At 31.7% G+C, this 16,387-nt stretch overlaps 2 protein-coding genes across 2 annotated transcripts; both read right to left on the bottom strand.

The window, feature by feature from the left end:
- Positions 1-581: 581 nt before the first annotated feature.
- LOC127105163 (chlorophyll a-b binding protein CP29.2, chloroplastic) lies at positions 582-2,405 on the bottom strand. Its single transcript, XM_051042320.1, has 2 exons — positions 1,717-2,405; positions 582-1,074 (listed from the first exon to the last, which is right to left on the bottom strand). Exons 1-2 carry the CDS (start codon positions 2,227-2,229, stop codon positions 712-714), a joined length of 876 nt encoding a protein of 291 aa, XP_050898277.1. The 5' UTR covers positions 2,230-2,405; the 3' UTR covers positions 582-711.
- Positions 2,406-9,057: 6,652 nt separating this feature from the next.
- Positions 9,058-14,966, bottom strand: LOC127105091 (probable pyridoxal 5'-phosphate synthase subunit PDX2). Its single transcript, XM_051042257.1, has 7 exons — positions 14,758-14,966; positions 14,543-14,670; positions 12,864-12,951; positions 12,590-12,663; positions 11,578-11,769; positions 9,582-9,679; positions 9,058-9,495 (listed from the first exon to the last, which is right to left on the bottom strand). Exons 1-7 carry the CDS (start codon positions 14,810-14,812, stop codon positions 9,363-9,365), a joined length of 768 nt encoding a protein of 255 aa, XP_050898214.1. The 5' UTR covers positions 14,813-14,966; the 3' UTR covers positions 9,058-9,362.
- Between the last annotated feature and the right edge of the window lie 1,421 nt (positions 14,967-16,387).

Raw genomic sequence — 16,387 nt, 5'->3', positions numbered from 1 at the left:
CAAGTTAATAACTTACAGTAAACTTATTAACTAAATTCTATTTAACTAACTCCTAACTACTCTAGTTATCCAACAATCTATATCCTAACATATTTATCGTGCAACTAGATAGAACCACTATAAGCATTCTTCATCCACAATTATAAATTGTATAGCCAACATATATGAGACACTCAATTATGCATGACAACAATAGAGAGAGATTAACCAATAACTTATTCCTTACCACCACTTATATTTTTCACACGTGATGTATTGAGGATCTACTACCTTTAAAGCCATTACAATTGGTAATTGGTTCAAACCTAATAAGTATTAAGTTGCGGTCCCATTACAAACCTTATTAAAAACAATAAAGTTTCAAAGATTAAAAATTACTCCCTCTAATCATTATATTAAGCAAACATTCTAATTCTATTTCTAGTATATTGAATATCTTGTGTATTTGGTTTTTATATAAACCAAATAAACTAAATATTCAATAAAACATTTGTTTATAATAGTGAACAAAGGAAGTATTATTCTCTTTTGCCCTCAAATTTCATGCTTAATGAACATTTAGGAGAATTAACACTTTCTCATCAAGCAGAAAAAACCATGCTTAATTAACTGCTCCAATCCACACTAAAATCAAACTAAGCACAATGTTTACAACGAATGCCAAAAGACATTTATATATTCATATAGAGAACGATACATAAGTTACAAGAACTAAGAGGAAGAAAAGGTATCAATGATGGTAGTGTGAAGAGGATCACTCAAATGTGTAGCCCAATTGTTAAGAGGTCCTTTACCAGTAGCAGCAGCTTGAACAGCAAAACCAAGGAAAGCAACCATAGCAAGACGAGCATGTTTGATTTCAGCCAATTGAAGTGTTGCTTTCTTCTCTGGGTCTGCTGCTAAACCAAGTGGGTCAAAGAATTTTCCACCTGGGTATAGTCTCTTTTCTGAGTCAAGCTCTGCATTCCTCTGGAATTCAATGTATCCAATAACAAGAACTTCTATCCAAATCAATGTTGTGATTGAGAATGGTAGTGGTTGTCCAAGATACGTTGATCCTTCAACTAGCTCCACCTGAAAATGTAAACAAAAAATTCATAATTTATTTTTGTAAGTAGAAACCGAACTCAATAGCTAGGGTTTACTAGGGCTAGAATTCGATGGTAAAATCAATATTTATTGAATACACAAACACTAGAGTGTACCTAGGGCTAGTTCGAGCCCAAAACCTCTCGTTACGACTGAAAAAATCTCTTACCATCTCATTAAGTGTTTTAGGGTTTAGGGTTTAATATATCGGAGATTCAATTACCATATAAGGTTTAATATAGTATTATATATCATGTGTTTGTTTCATAGAACTCTATACAAAATATTAAATTTTCTAGAAAACTTCTATTTTATTTAAATGTTAGAAATCTAATTTTAGTACAATATAACACAATTTTGGTAATTTCTAGAAAAATATGCTGAAATGAATCTGTATAAATAATACTACATTAAAGAATATAAAAATAATAAACCAACAAACTCAAGAATAGAATCTAAATGCATGCATGCATCCAACAATGGCGTTGATAAACACTAAACAACACAGTGACTAACACTAAGATAAGTGATAACTAATCAACATTAGCAGTAATTAACGTGATAATTAATCAAAATTAGCAGTAATTAACACTAGACAAATATTTAACATTTCATAAGCAAACAAACCTTTCCGGCGTCTTGCCATGTAACACCGGTGAGCCATTCAACCGTAAGAGCACCAAGAGTAGCAAGCATGGCCCATCTACCGTGAATCAATTCACATTCTCTAAACCTCTGAAGTCCGAAAACTTCGGTGTAAGGTTGAAACGGCGTCGATTTAACATCCTCAAACTCCGTCCTAGTTCCGATCACATCTCCGGCGAGATTCTTCGCCAGATTCTGATCAAGAGAATCAAGGTCAAATTGCAAATACTCAGCTGGTTTCCCCAAACCAAATGGATCGAAACCGTAATCGCCGACCAAACTTCCGTCTAGATACTCCGGTGACTTTGCTCCGGGAAACCATAACGGGCGATCGGTGGTTGGAGCCGAGCGTGATGGTTTCTTTGGTGCGGCTTTCTTCTTTCCGAATGCAAATCCGAATCTGGCTTGTACTCGGCCGGAATTGGATTGAACTTCACGGAGACGAGTTCCGATGAAGGATGAAGTGGCAGCGGCGGTTGCTGTTGCGGTTGCCATTTGGTTTGTGCTAATGTGAGCTAGGGGGTGTGAATAGAAAATGGAGAGTTTGTTGTGAGTTTTTGAAATGAGGATGAGTGATAGTGTTGTATTTGATGTGGGTGGTGATGATGATGATTATGGATAATCTTTGGTTGAGGGATTTGGGGCGTTGGATTTGGGAGAGTATCCATTTGACGGTGAAGATTGGGTATGGCTTATCCTCTTGCTTATCTGGTGTGGATGACATGGATTTTAATGTGGACAAATTTGTGTCCTTGGATGAAAGTGATTGATTGGATACAATTTGTGGCTGTGGTTTAGTCATTATATATTAGATATTTGTGGCTGTGGTTTAGTCCTTATATATTATATATACTTTATTACATTGAGAACTATGTCTTAATAATCTGCTCGGGATTTCATGTTACTAATTAAGTAAAAAACGATTTTATTTTGAAATTAAATATTTTAATCTCTGTTTTAAATTTCTTAAAATATTTTTTTCTAAAGAAGGTTGTTTTAAAATTTTGTATCCATATTTTTTTTTCTCTTCCGTAACTTAGCGTCGATTTTATTACCTACGATTGAATTATCAACAATTTTAGCGACGGTTTTTGAATTAGAAACGAAAAGTGTGAATGAAAATTTTTATAAGAACTATTTTTTAAAATAAATATTTTGAGGGATAAAAAATGAGATTTGAAATATTTAGCAGGACTACAAATATATTTAACCTTTTTATTTTTACTTCTCGTAGTTGCAAAATATTCAATAGAATAGATTGTGTTACTAATATATTGGCAAAAGTCTTTGTTGTTGATATTTGAATATTTTAAAAATATTGAATTTTTCACCTCCAACCCTAAGAGTTGGGATATTTATAGTCACGGCTGGACAAAGAACCAATTCAATTCAATTACTTTGCTAAGGCGCGGGAATAGAAAGAATTGTTCTTTCCCAAAACTATGAAGAATAGTTTCTTCCCCAAGATAGAAAGAACTGTTTATTCCTTAGAAAAGTGGTAAATACTAACGCTTTCAAAGACGGTGGTCTTATACATATTAGTGTAGTTGCCACTTTAATAGCACATATTTGGGTCAGAAACCTCATACTTTAAGCAAAATGGGTCGGGTCATACGACGCATGACCCACCATATAGTGTATGCCTGATTCGTCATTTTTCCCCTTTAAGAAGTTCTTGGGCTAATTGAGTTATGATTTGTAATCTTACAGGGTCTAGTCAGAATTATCATAATCCACATTTCTTCATGCATAAGGCTTAAGGAGGACAAAGTGTTTAAACAAGGTAGACGATACTCCTTTTTCAAGCGAGGTTTAGGAAATCGAGTCCCTCTAGCAAGACTTGAAAATGTGAGTCCTTCGTCGAGACTTTAAAATGTTAGTTCCTCAGTGAGACTTAAAAAGTCCAGTCCCTCCGACGAGACTTGAAAAGGAGAGACTAAAAAGTTGAGTCCCTTAGGCGATACTTGAAAATAAGATTCCTTCGTGCAAGACTTACAAAGTTGAGTCCCTTAGGCGACTTCCTCATACGAGACTTAAAAGGTTAAGTCTCTTAAGCGAGACTTCAAAAGGTGAGTCTCTCGGGTGAGACCTTAAAAGTTGAGTCCCTAAAACGAGACTTGAAAAAGAGAGTCCCTCGAGCGAGACTTAAAAAGTTGAGTCTCTTAGACGAGATTGGAAAAGGAAACTCCCTCGAGCGAGATTTAAAAAGTTAAATCCCTCAGGCTAATTTTGAATTATTTATTTTATCTTATTTTTATTTTTCTTCTTCAACACATTCATTTGTCAATGGATCTCAATCAACAATTTTATGCAAAATGGTGGTAGTCATCATTTTATCCCAAATCAACAAAGCTACCCATACTTTGGAAATGCACCTCTTATCTCAAATCTATGCCATAACAAAAAATTTAAAACTCTCATTTTATCTCAAATCCACAAAACAACTCACACTTTAAAAATTACTCATATCATACGTCACCTTATCCATATGAATAACAATAATTTACATCTCTATCAACTAACTCCATTATTCCTCATAAGGCTCGAATAGGTAGTATAGATGTGCAATCAAATGATCAAGAACATGAGACACCGTAATTTTGCATTCAAAGTAGATTAGAAACTATTAACCTTGGTGAAGAAGTTGCATATGTACCGGTTGTGAATACTTCTAAATAAATATTCCAACAAAAAGAGGATGAAGTTTGCATGCGATCATGTCTCAGCATTTCAAAGGATTCAATTATTATGATTGAACAAAAAGGAGATAGTTTTTGGAAGAAAATTGACAAAGATTACAACAAACATTGTGAGATCAATTACAAAGAGTTAAAATCGATGACACAAAATTAACTCATTTGTTTAAAAATTTGTTGGATGCTACAAACATGTTGTGTCTGCACAACAAAGCGGGAGCTCCATGAGCAATATCATGTAAACTACATATAAAATCTATTTCCAAGATGAAGGTTAAAATTTTACATTTGAGGTTGCATGGAGACTATTGAAAGATGAACCTAAATGACTCGCAAGTTCATCGAAAGCTTCTACAAAAATAACAAAGAATTCAGTTTCAGGAGCATATTCTTCATCTTCTAATCCGTTGACACCAACAAGTTGCGAATACAATCCAGCATCACCCACTTTGTCATGTCCTTAAATCATTCAAAAGGAAGTCAAAAGGGAGGAGAAAGAAAGGTTTGTGGAAATGTCTACTACTCCCAACACCAAATATGATTATTTGAAATATTACTTTAAAAAAAATTGATTTGATGTTAGTGTTTGCACGGGGATCTGCAAAAAAGCTTGTGGAAATGTCTACTACTCCCAATATCAAATATGATCATTTGAAAGATTACTTTAAAAAAATTGATTTGATGTTAGTGTTTGCACGAGGCTATGTATGTATTGAGGATGAAAAAGTTGAGATGGAAAAAAAAGGTCGATGCAAAGATTAAGAAGGCAGAGAATATTGAGGGAAAATTGAAGTCTGAAGATCAATGATTTGTATATACTCACAAAAGATACATCAAATATGAATAGAAGACAACTACGAGTTCATGAATTCTTGTGTGACATGATTAGAGAAAAATATGGACTTAAAGGATATGATTATGTATTTTGGATTTTTTAGTGTGATTATGTATTCTTAAAATTTAATTATGTATTCTTATAACTAATTGTTATTCAAATTAGTCGTTATTCAAAGTCAAATTAGTAGTTATTCAAACTTGTTGTTACAAACTAGTCCTATAAATAGTATTAACATGCACAATAAATTTCATAGTTCTTTCCAACTACTTTCCATTCTATAGTATGTTATCATCTTTTACTCAATATCAAACTTCTTTTCACATTGATCCTTCTAATCCTTCCCACATTGCAAAAATGTTCATGGATTATATGAATCATGATATAGATGAAGAACTTGTGAGATTGTTTATGGAAGAATAAACATATAGCTCTAAAAGTACTAGACGTAAAAGAAGGAAATAGAGAGCAATCGTGAAGAGAGACATGATCGATTATTCAATGATTATTATTTTAAAACTCCAGTATACATGAATGAGCAGTTCCATCAAAGGTTCTGAATGCATAAACATGTGTTCCTTCATATTGTTGAAACTGTGTCAACATGATGGGTATTTTTAATGAAGGTTGATGCAACTGGTAGATCAAGTATTTCACCGCAACAAAAATACATTATTGTTATATGTATATTGGCATATGGAACATATTCTAATAGTATGGATGACTATCTGAGAATTGGTGAAACCACGACACTAAAATATATTGATGAGTTTATAAGGGGTGTGATTGGCATCTTTGGGGCATAACATTTATGAAGGCAAAAAACTGAAGACATTGAATGCTTAATGCTTATAGAGGAGGCCCAAAGATTTCCAAGTATGTTAGAAAACATGATTATATGCATTTGAAATGGAAATATTGTCTTGTTGCATTGAAAGGACAATACATTTGAGGCGATCATGAGAAATTAACGGTTATGCTTGAAGCAGTGGCTCCACACGACTTATAGATTTGACATGCATTCTTTGGAGTAGCGGGTTCAAACAACGATATTAATTTGTTGAACAAATCTAATATCTTCAATGATGTTCTGCAAGGGAGAACTCTTGATGTTCATTATACAATCAATCATACTGAATACAATAAGAGTAATTATCTATCAAATGAAATTTATCCTAAATGGGCCACGTTTGTGAAAAGTATCTCGATGCCACAAGGGGATAAGAGAAAATTGTTTGCCCTATATCAAAAAGGGACAATAAAGGATATTGAACGAATATTTGAAGTTCTTCGATTCCAATTTGCGATCATATGTAACCCAACACGATCTTGTCACTTAGATGTACTCTAGCACATAATCAATTTGTGATAAACAAATTCATCGACACCTTCAACAAGACTTGATATAACATATATGACAACATTATGGGCAAGAGAATAACAACAATTGAAAAATATTTTAAATATATCTTTTTCTTGTATTTTGTGCGGGTAATATATTTTAACATTTAAGTTTTTTAATGTATTTTTATATATTTTAACATTTAAGTTTTTTAATGTATTTTTTAATAAATTATTTATATCATGTATTGTGATTTTTTAATATATATTAAAAAATTGGTGGGTTAAATGTTTGCTTTTTTTTCCAGACAAAACAACGTTGTTTTGATAATTTAAAAAATTAAATACAAATACAAATAGACTTTGTTCAAAACTTACTTGAAATAATTTTCCCTCATGAAATTAAACACTGCCAATTATTTTGTTATTCTATTTATGTTACAGTTAGACTTTGTTCAAAAAAAATTTAGATTTGTATTTTATACTATTTTGTTCGGTATGATGACTATATTTAAAATTTGAATTTAGAGATTTAACTTGTGAAATTATAATATTTTAAAATTTTATAAATGTCATAGTTTTTTAAAGATGGATCATTGAGTTTGACCGGTTTAATAACTATTTAATTTATTCAATCGAGTTATCTGATTTAATAAAATTTAATCATGTGATTCGATCATTGACCCAATAGTTTAATAAATGAATCATACTCAATACACTCATCGGTTTGATGATCGTCCAATTTTAAAACATTAATTATATGAATATTTTAAAAATATAATTAAATTATTACAAAAAAATTGAAAGTGTAATATAATAAAAAAATTGAGTGAGACTTACTTAAAAGAACTCAAATAAATATAATAGGTATGGTGCTAATATCAAAACCCTAAAATCAACTATCCAACAAATACTATTTTAAGCCACTTCAACTAATATAAATATTTTAAATTTAACACATTATCTTACTTTAAAAATCAACATAAAAATTGCTAAGATAAGAGATAAATATAAAAGAAAAAAACAAAATCTTCGAAAATTGTGCATTATTTTTATTGAAAGTTGATAATCAATTTTTTTTATTATTTTTTCAATACAGATTTTTTATTTTTAAATTTCTTAAACACAAGTTAACATTATCATGTTAATTTTTTTTTTAAAATGTATTTGTGGCATATGGAACACTTATGAGACTAAAATATTTGATCTTAAATAGATCTTTATTAAAAAACGTTCAAGTCATTATCGATCATAAAATTTTATAAATGTCATAGTTTTTTAAAGATGGATCATTGAATTTGACCGGTTTAATAACTATTTAATTTATTCAATCGAGTTATCTGATTTAATAGAATTTAATCATGTGATTCGATCATTGACCCAATAATTTAATAAATGAATCATACTCAATACATTCATCGGCTTGATGACCGTCCAATTCTAAAACATTAATTATATGAATATTTTAAAAATATAATTAAATTATTACAAAAAAAATTGAAAGTGTAATATAATAAAAAAATTGAGTGAGACTTACTTAAAAAAACTCAAATAAATATAATAGATATGGTGCTAATATCAAAACCCTAAAATCAACTATCCAACAAATACTATTTTAAGCCACTTCAACTAATATAAATATTTTAAATTTAACACATTATCTTACTTTAAAAATCAACATAAAAATTGCTAAGATAAGAGATAAATATACAAAAAAAAATCTTTGAAAATTGTGCATTATTCTTATTGAAAGTTGATAATCAATTTCTTTTATTCTATTTTCAATACAAATTTTTTATTTTTAAATTTCTTAAACACAAGTTAACATTATCATATTAATTTTTATAAAAATGTATTTGTGGCGTAGGGAACACTGTGAGACTAAAATATTTGATCTTAAATAGATTTATTAAAACACGTAAGTCACTATCGATCATAAATGCAAAGCTAAAGTAATGTATATTTTAGATTGATCTCTTGTTCTTCTTTATTTCCTAATTTAGAGTTTCTGTTTCTTTACTATATTATTGTGTACTGATTGTGTTGTTTTACTTTTTCTATGTCATTTTTATATTACGAATCCATTTATCAAGAGATTCAAAATTGGAGAGAAGACATTTTTGTTGCACACAATATTGCATTTAATTTTTTACATTGCAAATCACGACTTTCATACATACATATATATGTTAAACCTATTCAACTTTAAAATAGAAGCATTTAACTTACTGATGCCATTGAATCAAATGTGAGTATGGTTATAAATGTGAAATTTTGATTTTGGTTTAAAGATAGGTTGAACATAAAAGATCATCAGACAAAATCACTGGGTCATATAGTGGTTACTTTGTACCCACGGTAAAGGTGGTGCAGGTAGATTAATCCATTCAATATCTTTTGGATCAAAACCATGCACAACTCAGTAGAGACCAAAAACGTAATTTAACAAAATAAAAGGAAGACAAATTTTCATTCAAATTTCAAATGTTGAATAAACATTGCAGTTTGTATACTGTATAAACCAACAAAACGACCCAGGTATCGCTATTACGATCGAGAATCAATGGGGGAAAAACATATGAAATGCAACTATGTAGATAGATAACTACAGAAAACACAGTCTATGCATTGTTTATCTCTCAAAAGAATATTTTCAAACTATTTTCTAAGATCTAATGGTTATCATGTATTGTTTCCAAGAGAAAATTGTTTGACAAATAAATAAAACATTCATAATTTTTTAACAGTTTCTGATCCTACTGAAAGATAGGAAGATCGTGCAGTGGTGGTTGCTTAAAACTTGTACTGACTTGTGTGACTTGTTCTGGAACAATGCTACTTGAGGCCTCTTTTCCAACCAAACTTTCCATCTTTAAGAAATAACTATGCCTGCAAAAATACAACTTTTGAAATTAACTTCATATGTCATACTGCAACATTGTAAGATTCAAAAGCCAAAAACAAATCATATCTACCATCGAGTATCAGCAGTCAATTCCGGATGAAAAGCAGTCGCCAGTATGTTCCCTTGTCTCACAGCAACTATGACTTTGCTGCCTTCTTCAGCATTCTCCTGTCATTCCATAAACAATAAGAAACATGTTAGGTGTTGGGGGAAATGGCATCTCCAAATATGTAGACGGGTTCCGGGTTTGATCCAGGCTGCTAACAAATTTCTCCTCTTCCTAACAAATTAACCACTAACATTTTCTTATATAAAAAATTAACGGCAATAGGAACCCATAGTTTTTACGGATTTGGATCATCTACTACCCCTACCTCTAGTAGAAAATGACAAGTGAGTGAATGGTGAGGGGATTGGTACGTGTGGAAGAGAGGAACTACGAGACAATAGAGAGACTGACAACCAGAGAGAGCTCTGCTCGGAGTATCCAAGTCCAAGCTTCAATCTTGTCAAGCTAAGAACTAAAATAGCATAAATGTTCAATCTCGCCAAGAAGAAGTGGAAGTTCTAACCTCGAAGGGTTGGCTTAGTGGTGAAAGCTTGGATCCTAAGAGAGTTCTCCTCTCAAGGTCTCAAGTTCAAATCTCGCTAGGTACAAACAATTTATGTGTTGGGCCAAGTTCATATAAAGCTTTGCTCTGACTTTAAACAGAGCCCCGCAAGTGGACAGTGGCATTCGTCCCCACAAGTGGGCCCCCTTATCGCTAGTACGGATACCAAAATTTCAAAAAGAAAAAGAAAGGTATATCATTTATAACACTAATTTGTAAATCACCTAACCCATACAAAAGTGCCCCTTAAGCAAATAAGTTTATAATAAACAGTACATGTGGTGGCTACTGAGTTCTAGACTCCAGCAAATTCAGGTGTACGCTCAAATCCAATCTCGTAGGATCAAGAAACATACTATATCATATGTACTACATTGGAAAGACAGTTTGCCAATTCTTCATTAACGGAACTAAATATCTTTCGACAGAAAACATAGGAATTATTAGCAGAACAAACACTAGCAGCAAGCCATGTATGCCACAGGGCCTCAAGTGGGGGCACCATGACTAGCCTAGTCATCACTCTATCTAACATGTCCCCGCAGTGTAACCCAGTGATATGGATTGATTGGGACACGGTAGGAGTATGAAGGAGGTGTAGAGTTTGACTCTTGCTACTAACAAATTCTATCTCCCCCTAACAAATCAATCACTAACAATTTCCTAAAAACTCACTCCATCTGAATTTCTTTACTAGTATTTATTACTGCACTTCAACAACAAAATTCAAAATTATTGTCACTGTGCAAATCCTATAGCTACAAGTACATGATGACATTCATTTATTTTAACAGTCAAAACATGGATTAGCCTTTACTTAGGATGCCAGAAAAAGCTATAAACAACTAAGCCTAATAATACAGTATATCAGAAGTTCATTAGGTATATGAAGATGAGACCAACATATAAGCTTGGAAAATTACATCCAATAAGGTAATGGTAACATTATTATGGGCTTCTGATTCTGATCTGATCTGATCCCTTACATTCTAGCATGTTTTTATTATTCCTATTATCGGACAAACCATTTAAATTCTAATAGCTCTGAAACAAATCACTATTCACAGCCTAAAATTTGAATTAACAAACAATCCAATCTATAAATAAAATATGGCAAATGCTAACATGTGTCCTTAAGTAGGGAACATGTCACTAAACTAAAGTAAATATACAAATATTGTCTTGGAAATTGTGTAATCAATTCTTTAAATGTTCAAAGATTGTTTTTTCAAGACAAAATTTCTATATTTTTATTCCTTAACATGTGCCCTTAGAGTAAATGTTAGCAAGACCCATACAATATAAGTCAGTGAAATATATATTGTTTAGTCAAACTGAGAAATAACAAAAAACACGAGAAGTTAGAAAGTACAACCACCATCCTCTACTGATCTTACATTCATAAAGGAGCAGCTAAAAGTGTTCTATAGAGTATAGACAGTGTCAATAACTAACCTTTTTGCCTTCAACAGAGGAATCGGAACTCAGTACTTTGTCAGAAGGTACAGGATAATCAGCTAGGACTTGAACACCTGGCCCTACATTAAGAATTCCCGGGGCACGAATAAAAACTCCACGAAATGTTTCAGGACCACCTTCCTTGGACACAAGCTCTGGTACTAGAAGCTCTGTCTCAAAGCTTTGAATCTGAATAAGCATGTTTTTTGTTTTAAAAAAAAACTGACCAAAATTATATTCTTTAACCAATTTTCACTTAGAACAGTACTATTATATTTACATCCAAACAAGAAATCTGTGAATATTAGTAGTAGCTATAATGGATAAAATGCTAAATGTTTTACAAAAAGATATGGTTGTTTTGACAAAAACCACTGCAGCCAAGGATCGTAAACTTGAAGTAACTATTTTAGGTTGACATGCTTCTAGATAATAAGAAAACTGAATTAAGTACAGAACAAGTAGTGTAAGGGAGGAAGAGAAGAGAGTGAAGAAAAGCTTCAGAAAAACTATATTATTAGACTTTGTACAAGTCAGTCACCTTATAGCATCTACAATGGTAGTTCCTCTAAGTGGTTCTCCCTGTTACACATCACTCATTTATAACTTTTTAATATTAATACTTAATACGCACCCACTTCCTCTAATCTAACAACTCAAAAATAATTATAAAATGGGCTCTACTAATAACTTTATACCACTATATTTCAACAACACTCATTCATTTTAAATTTTTAATACAGACTTATTAACAAGGAAAGAGATCCTAATTGATAAGATCTTTACTAACATGGAAAGAGATAATGGACTTGATCAATTAAAGGATCATGCTAAATATAATCAAATCAATCAATTAAAGGATCCGATGATTAAAGTAAAAAGCAAAAGTTAAAGTAAAAAGAATAAGAGAAAAGGAAATAAAATAAAATAAAATTACAATAAAATAAACTGATTGTGTTCTCTGATATTGCTACTCCATAAAAGCAGATACATCAAATCCATGCATTACCTGGCTGCCAAAGAAATTTCTGTGTACAGTACAATCAAGTCCACCAACAAGTTCTTGTCCACCAGTCTTCTGTCCTGAAATGATGTTTGTCATTTGAAGTTTTTAAACAATCATTAGATGTTTTGTGTGACAGGGAAAATAAGACTAAAATATTTGATATTATAGCCGCAATTGCAGTCACAATGCAAACATGGGAATTCCAAAAATCATTGATATTATGACCGCAATTATGATTGCTGGCCATAATTTAAAACCTTGGAGAGAAACAACCCACCTGTAGCTTTATTTGCCAGGAAAATAAGTCCTGCACAGGTTCCCCAAACTGGCTTTCCCATTTGCACAAACTCTCGCAAAGCTGGAAACTGATAAATTGAAACATTCAGAATAGTTTATCATCATCAATGACATAATTGTGACTTGATTCCATGAGCATAAAAGTACGGCGTTAGTATAAAATTTCAATAATTAAGTACAGACACTGCAAACATAGTTTATACATACATTTGGTGATATTTAACCTTTTGTCGTACATGCTGAAACTACCACCATAGTTCAATATGGCGCATGTCAATTCGATAAAATATGAAATCAGTGTTGCCTATGGCGGAGAGCCAAAATACCGCCATACCAGCAGACTGTGGCGGCGGCCGATATTTACCATTGCGGCAAGTCCGAAAAACTCCATATATATCCGCCATGGCGGCGCTATTTGATAACACTGAATGAAATACCTATCAAAAATATTTTTACACCTGTCTATGTAGTTATTAAATTCTAATCAAATTAGCTCCTAAAAAACATAATAGTACCCATATTAGAGTGGACTTGGTTTTCAATTGAGAGTCTCCAACTGGTCTTGAAATTTACTCAAGCTTAAGTTTAAAAACTTCAATTCAAACATATGTTTAGTTTCTGTAAAATTAAATTAACATAAGGTTCGTCTAAACCGGCCAGGCTTCCATTCTTCATTTGAATGAATTAGAATAGCAAATATGATTCTAAAGTAGACCGATAAATAAAATAAACACACGAACAGAAACAATTGATGATAAAGAACAATTAACAGTGTCTATGTCTACGTCTCCGACAACAAAGTAGCCACAGTAGTTTTTCAATTGTGCAATTTTTAGAGTTACAGAATACAATCCAGTGTTTAAATACTACACAATGATACGCCAGTATTGTCGATGGTGGCCATAACATCCACTTTACGATGCCGTTATAGCAGATTATGGCGGAAAAACCTGCAATATTGGCCGATATTTACCATTGCGGCGAGTCCAAAAACCGCCATGGCGGATATTTGATAACACTGTGATACACTCAAACGATGAATATGAGTCATGCTCAAGAAAATGAAAACTAATTTCACTGACAGATTACAAATTGACAAAATGTGTTGCAGACTAAATGCATATTCAAGACAACGAAAGCAATCCCCATCATTTTTCCTTTATTCACTAAACTATTTAATATCCTTCATATAAAATTAGTGAATGAGAAATTATTATACATTAAACTAACACTATAAACCTATCAAACACGGACACCTTTAGGCGTGTAGCCGTGTCGCGAACATATGACACACGTACGACACAGGTTGGAAAAATAAAAAAAGTGTCACTGAAAATAGATTTTTTTTCTTTGCTTCGACACCCATATAACACTCATACAAGTGTTCCAAAAAATTGTTTTTTTCTTTACTTCAACAACCTTATACAACGCACCTTATACTTTTTTTTAAACAATTCTCACACATCTAAAAGTAGCACCGACCTCTCAGAAGGGATTTGAAATGTCTCTTGAAGTTTAACAAACAAGCTCTTATCACTTTAGGTGACAACAGTTCATAAACTCTTGATATACTAAATTGATTATTTACGCCATAAAATATACTACATAGAGAGCTCAAAAAAACTGAAACAAAAATTTAAAAAGAGAGGGAAGAGATACCAGGTTGAAAGCCTCGGCGAGTTTAGCCATAGTGGTGCTTTCACCACCGGGGATGATTAAGGAATTAACAGTGAGAAGCTGTTCAGGTTTTCGAATTTCAACACCTTTAACACCTAACCTTTTGAGAGCTGAAACACAAACAGAAAACGTTGAAGGTGAGTCAGTGAATGAGAAAATTGGAAAACAAAAAAGATAGAGAGATAAAGTGATTATGCCTGCTATGTGTTCGTTGAAAGAACCCTGTAAAGCGAGAACACCAACGACGGCCATGTTGTGTGTGTGGAGTGTGGAGAGTGAATTCAAATAAACAGAACGCTGAGCGGAGTGTATTTTTAAGTTTGGTTTGGTCCTCTCGTTTTGGTTTGAGTATGCGTGGTGTGGTGTTAGGGTGTTTGTATTTTGTACTCCGAGTGGGAGTGGGAATAAGCACTTTTATATTTTATAGGCGGTTGGGCTTCCTCGTAAAAAGGTGAAAAAATAATTCTAATGTCATATGATAAAATAATTTTATTATTTTATTAATTATTTTTCGGTTGCTGAACCAAGAGTTATAGGTGAATAGATGTTTCAGAAGCTTTACAATAGATTTGAGTTTGCGATTTAATGGAGGGGTAGATTATCACTCCAACACTTTTACGAAAGAGAAGAAATGAAAAGAGAATGAAAATTGAATTTTAAATTATGTATATGTAATCGACGCATTTTTTATATATAAGGAAGATGTTATATTCTTCTATTTCTTATATGTGTATTTCAAATTCATTGAAATATATTTGAAATTTGAATAGAAATGAAAAGAAGTGAAAATTAAATTTTAAATTGGATTTAATTGAAATACATTACCAGTGTAAAGGAATTTTACACTGTCAGTTAATCATAAACGTTGGATATTAAGATAAATTTGACTTTTATTTTAAAAGTCTATACAATAATGAAAACGAATGATGATGATGAATCGACGGTATAAATCTTTTTACACTGAGAGTATATAATGATTAATCTCTTTTAAATTATGTATATGTAACCGACGCATTTTTTATATATAATAAAGATGTTATATTCTTCTATTTTTTAGATGTGTATTTCAAAGTCATTGAAATATATTTGAAATTTGATATATATATATATATATATATATATATATATATATATATATATATATATATATATATATATATATATTATATATATATATATATATATATATATATATATATATTACTTTTGATATTTCTTAATTCTTAGGTTTAAATGCACTTTTGGTTTTTCTAATTTGATCATTTTAAATCATTGGTTCCCCTGTTACAAAAATAGTTATTTTGATCACCTTTGCATTTTTGTGGTCCTCCTCCACTTTTGTGCATAGGTGGCAGTGATGATTAGGATTTAAAAATTATTTTTAATTATATGAAATTATTGACTAGAAGAATTTGTTTTTTAATAATTGTTGGTCCTCCTCCACTTTTGTGCATAGGTGCATTTTTGTGGTCCTCCTCCAAAGTAGTTGTTGTTATCTCATGAATCAAGTGAAGCGGGTGCAGACCTGCAATTCTGGTTGCATCCAATACAGCTCTTGTCTGAAGATCAGTAAAATAAATTGGAATTCCAATGCAGCAATCAACAACAGCCACATTTAGATTTTTCTGGGCAATCTCTTTAAGAATCATCACTTTTGTGCATAGGTGGCAGTGATGATTAGGATTTAAAAATTATTTTTAATTACATGAAATTATTGACTAGAATAATTTGTTTTTTAATAATTGTTGGTCCTCCTCCACTTTTGTGCATAGGTGCATTTTTGTGGTCCTCCTCCAAAGTAATTGTTGTTATCTCATGAATCAAGTG

Source organism: Lathyrus oleraceus, chromosome 7 (assembly GCF_024323335.1).
Source record: "Lathyrus oleraceus cultivar Zhongwan6 chromosome 7, CAAS_Psat_ZW6_1.0, whole genome shotgun sequence".
NCBI classification, from domain to species: domain Eukaryota; kingdom Viridiplantae; phylum Streptophyta; class Magnoliopsida; order Fabales; family Fabaceae; genus Lathyrus; species Lathyrus oleraceus.
This window is presented reverse-complemented; position numbering and strand designations above follow the sequence as displayed.

Bases quoted from the DNA above. Each gene is read 5' to 3' on its own strand.
- LOC127105163 (XM_051042320.1), bottom strand. From the start codon at position 2,229: ATGGCAACCGCAACAGCAACCGCCGCTGCCACTTCATCCTTCATCGGA. The intron at 1,075-1,716 runs GTTTGTTTGCTT...TTACATTTTCAG, and splicing joins CATGGCAAGACGCCGGAAAG to GTGGAGCTAGTTGAAGGATC.
- LOC127105091 (XM_051042257.1), bottom strand. From the start codon at position 14,812: ATGGCCGTCGTTGGTGTTCTCGCTTTACAGGGTTCTTTCAACGAACAC. The intron at 11,770-12,589 runs GTAATGCATGGA...ATGCTTATTCAG, and splicing joins GAAATTTCTTTGGCAGCCAG to ATTCAAAGCTTTGAGACAGA. The intron at 9,680-11,577 runs GTTAGTTATTGA...ATGGAATGACAG, and splicing joins CCTCTGTTGAAGGCAAAAAG to GAGAATGCTGAAGAAGGCAG.